This window comes from Salvia splendens, chromosome 1, assembly GCF_004379255.2.
Source record: "Salvia splendens isolate huo1 chromosome 1, SspV2, whole genome shotgun sequence".
In the NCBI taxonomy this organism is placed as follows: domain Eukaryota; kingdom Viridiplantae; phylum Streptophyta; class Magnoliopsida; order Lamiales; family Lamiaceae; genus Salvia; species Salvia splendens.
This window is the reverse complement of record NC_056032.1, coordinates 39,196,545-39,199,988: the sequence shown is the minus strand read 5'-3', so window position 1 is coordinate 39,199,988 and position 3,444 is coordinate 39,196,545. Positions and strand designations below refer to the sequence as shown.

Sequence of the window (3,444 nt, the reverse complement as noted above, 5' to 3'; positions counted from 1 at the left end):
GGAGTGTCTATCAGAACTACCACACTTTGACAAAGCTCTGCTTTTGCACACCAATTTACTTTATTACTATTAAGTAAATCCGATTTTACTAATTTATTAATATTTCAATCCAATGTAATTATATAATGCTGATAAAATTTGAGATGGTCAAATAGGCCGACTCCAAAACTTATCATTTTCTACTAAAATTTCACAGTGTATCACAATTTTTTTTTTCTAATTAATTTGAATAAAACCAAAATTGGTCCAATACGTACTTAAAATTTGTGACACAATCTATATTTGACGTTAATAATAAATATATATAAATGATTTTTTTTTTCATAAAATGAGATAGTAGATTGGTTGGTTCAGAGATTTTTATCAACCTTATGGCTGGAGAACCATTAGTCAAATTTGATTGGTAGGACCAGCGGTTCCCACTGATTCTCCATTCTTACACTACTATTTCTCCCACATTTATATATATCCTAAATTCTAAATAAATATATATACACACACAACACACACAGCTTGAATCATAAATCTGCATACAGCTCAACCCTCACGTTCAAGAACTAGTAGATCTATCTGCAGCTAGCTATGGATAAGTGTCGGCAGAGGAAGCAATCCAAGATTAGGAACTACCCTCTTTGTGAAGGTGAATATAATTAATCACTTCTTTCCCCACAAACATATATGTCTAGCTAGCTATTTGTTACTGACTCAATGCCTCACATCAGTAGTAGTAAGAGTAACCGGTGTGGAGTTTAAATACTAAATGAACTCTCTCACCTAAGAGACTAGTCTTTCGAGATGAGTTCTTTTGTTTGGTCTGTAACACTATTGATCATATGATTTTGAGTCTTAATTTGATGCAGAAGTGAGCAGTATTGAATGGGAGTTTGTGAACATGACTGAGCAAGAAGAAGACATCATCAATAGAATGCACAAGCTTGTTGGGGACAAGTAAGAGCCACGAATGCGTTTCAATCTCGTATTTTATTTCATTAATAAAAGCATGATCAATTTCGTAAAGTTTGGTTTATTTTTATGTGTTAGGTGGGGTCTGATAGCTGGGAGAGTTCCAGGGAGGAAAGCTGAGGAGATTGAAAGATTTTGGTTGATGAGAAATAGTGAGAATTTTACTGATAAAAGGAGGGAATATCATAGGAGACAAAAGGCTTAGATCTTTGTATATTCCCTTTTATCTATGTTTTTTTAAGGTTATTTTAATTATTTATGTGTCATTTGTTATATTAGTAGGGGTAGTGGTGGGGGGGTACAGTTGTTTTGGTTTCTTTTTCTATTCATCTCTTGTTGTTTTCTTAGTGACTGCCCCATTGTCTGTATGTTGCTGGTTTTCATGAAAGTTACATATGATTGAAATTGCAAGTTGTATGTGCTAATGCATTTTATGATGGATTTTCTGAAATTAATATTGAGTGTGTATGTGGATATGCATGCACATGTGTAGGATGTAGCAGTACAATATATATTGGATTGTTTAAATAAGCTTAAAGCAATCACATGTTGAGTCCACATTGATTGTTTTGGAATAAAGTAGGGCAACTTTTCTTGAACAAAATCATACTCTAACCTACTTGGCATTGACTGCGGTGTAAAAAATAATTTTTGTTAAATTAAATCTAAAATAAATATCATATGATCGCGATTCCTAACTGAAATGGTAGCAAATACGCGACTCAATCTTGCTATCACAACAAGATCGATTCCGGAACAAGAAGAACAAACACTCGATATGAAAATGAATAAAGCTAAGAACAACTCTCGGAGAATTAATGGAAATCTTGTATTCAATTTCTTGTGGAAGATTACAAACTGATGGATGAAAAATCTTTCTCTCACTCCGCTTGCACAGCTCGGTTATTCACTCTATATAACACTAATCTAACAACCAAAACAAATCCAACGGCTGTCATTTAAGCTAACTAACTAATCGCATCCGACGGCTCACGTTTGTCTATGCATCAGTTAATAACAACGGCCAACACCGAACTCGACTAAGTTCGGCCAACACCGAACTCGACTAAGTTCGGCTAATACCGAACTCGACTAAGTTCGGCCAATACCGAGCACCAGCAAGCTCGGCTAATCACCGAGCACGATTAAGCTCGGCTAATCACCGAGCACGATTAATCACCTAACAGTATATCAGTCCCTGCCGCGCACGATTAAGCTCGGTTAACACCGAGCTTGACTGATTGTGCAGTTTTGCCCCAATCCTCATAACAAATCTCCACCTTGGGACACAACTGGACAATCCACAGAGCATATCCATCTTCCACAATCACTCCAGCTGAATCAGATTCACCAAATCCATGCAATACTTCAACTTGAGTCCGGGTAACACCTTTGTTAGCATATCAGCAGCATTGTGCTCAGTAGCTACTTTCTCAATCTTTACTGAGCCCTTTTCAACTTCATCCCTCACAAAATGAAGCTTAACATCCACATGCTTGCTCCTCTCATGGAATGTCTGATGTTTTGATAGACATATGGCACTATTTGAATCACATAATACAGTCACAGCTTCTTGATCGACTCCAAAATCCGAGCAGATTCCTTTCAGCCACATGCTCTCCTTTACAGCCTCAGCCATGGAAATATATTCTGCCTCAGTTGTTGAGAGTGCCACCACTGATTGCAAACTCGATTTCCAACTTACAGCAGCTCCATACATGCAGAAAACATAGCCGGATTGGGACTTCCTTGTGTCAATGTTAGTTGCAAAATCAGAATCACAATATCCCAATAGAGGCTGTGTATCAAAATTCTTACTTCCATCAAACAGTATGCCATAATCCCGAGTGCCATTGAGATACCTTAATATCCATTTTAAAGCTTGCCAATGCTGTATACCCGGATCAGCCATGTACCTGCTCACAACACTTATTGCCTGGCTGATATCTGGCCTTGTACACACCATGGTGTACATGATACTCCCCACTATGTTTGCATATGGGACCTTATCCATTTCTCTTCTCTGTTCATCATCTTTAGGGCTTTGATTGCTGCTGAGCTTGAACTGTGAACTCAGGGGCATGCTCACTGGTTTGCTATGATCCATCTGGAATTTCTTGATCACACTACTGATATAATCCCTTTGAGTCAGCCATATCTGCTTGTGATCTCTATCTCTGATAATTTCCATCCCAAGAATCTTCTTGGCATCACCAAGATCTTTCATATCGAATTCAGATTTCAGATCAGCCTTCACTAACTCCACCTCTTCCTTATGCTCTGCAGAGATCAGCATATCATCTACATATAACAGTAGATATGCTACAGCAACTCCACCTCTTCTCTTGATGAACACACAGTGATCATACAAAGATTTTTCAAACCCAATCTTCTGCATGAACACATTGAACCTCAGGTACCACTGCCTTGAGCTTTGTTTTAGACCATAGAGACTTCTTTTTAGCAAACACACTTTCTTTT

General features: G+C 37.7%; 1 protein-coding gene across 2 annotated transcripts; it reads left to right on the top strand.

The window, feature by feature from the left end:
• Positions 1 to 484: 484 nt before the first annotated feature.
• Positions 485 to 1,458, top strand: LOC121751125 (transcription factor TRY-like). 2 transcript variants are annotated; one of them, XM_042145850.1, is made up of 3 exons: positions 485 to 640; positions 864 to 948; positions 1,042 to 1,458. In XM_042145850.1, the coding sequence occupies exons 1-3, from the start codon at positions 583 to 585 to the stop codon at positions 1,166 to 1,168; spliced, it is 270 nt and encodes an 89-aa protein (XP_042001784.1). In that variant the 5' UTR covers positions 485 to 582; the 3' UTR covers positions 1,169 to 1,458. The 2 variants fall into 2 exon arrangements, with proteins under 2 accessions (XP_042001784.1, XP_042001775.1); XM_042145841.1 differs by having other exon boundaries at positions 487 to 640; positions 861 to 948.
• Positions 1,459 to 3,444: the final 1,986 nt, after the last annotated feature.

Bases quoted from the DNA above. Each gene is read 5' to 3' on its own strand.
- LOC121751125 (XM_042145841.1), top strand. From the start codon at position 583: ATGGATAAGTGTCGGCAGAGGAAGCAATCCAAGATTAGGAACTACCCT. The intron at 641-860 runs GTGAATATAATT...AATTTGATGCAG, and splicing joins GAACTACCCTCTTTGTGAAG to AAGTGAGCAGTATTGAATGG. The intron at 949-1,041 runs GTAAGAGCCACG...TTTATGTGTTAG, and splicing joins CACAAGCTTGTTGGGGACAA to GTGGGGTCTGATAGCTGGGA.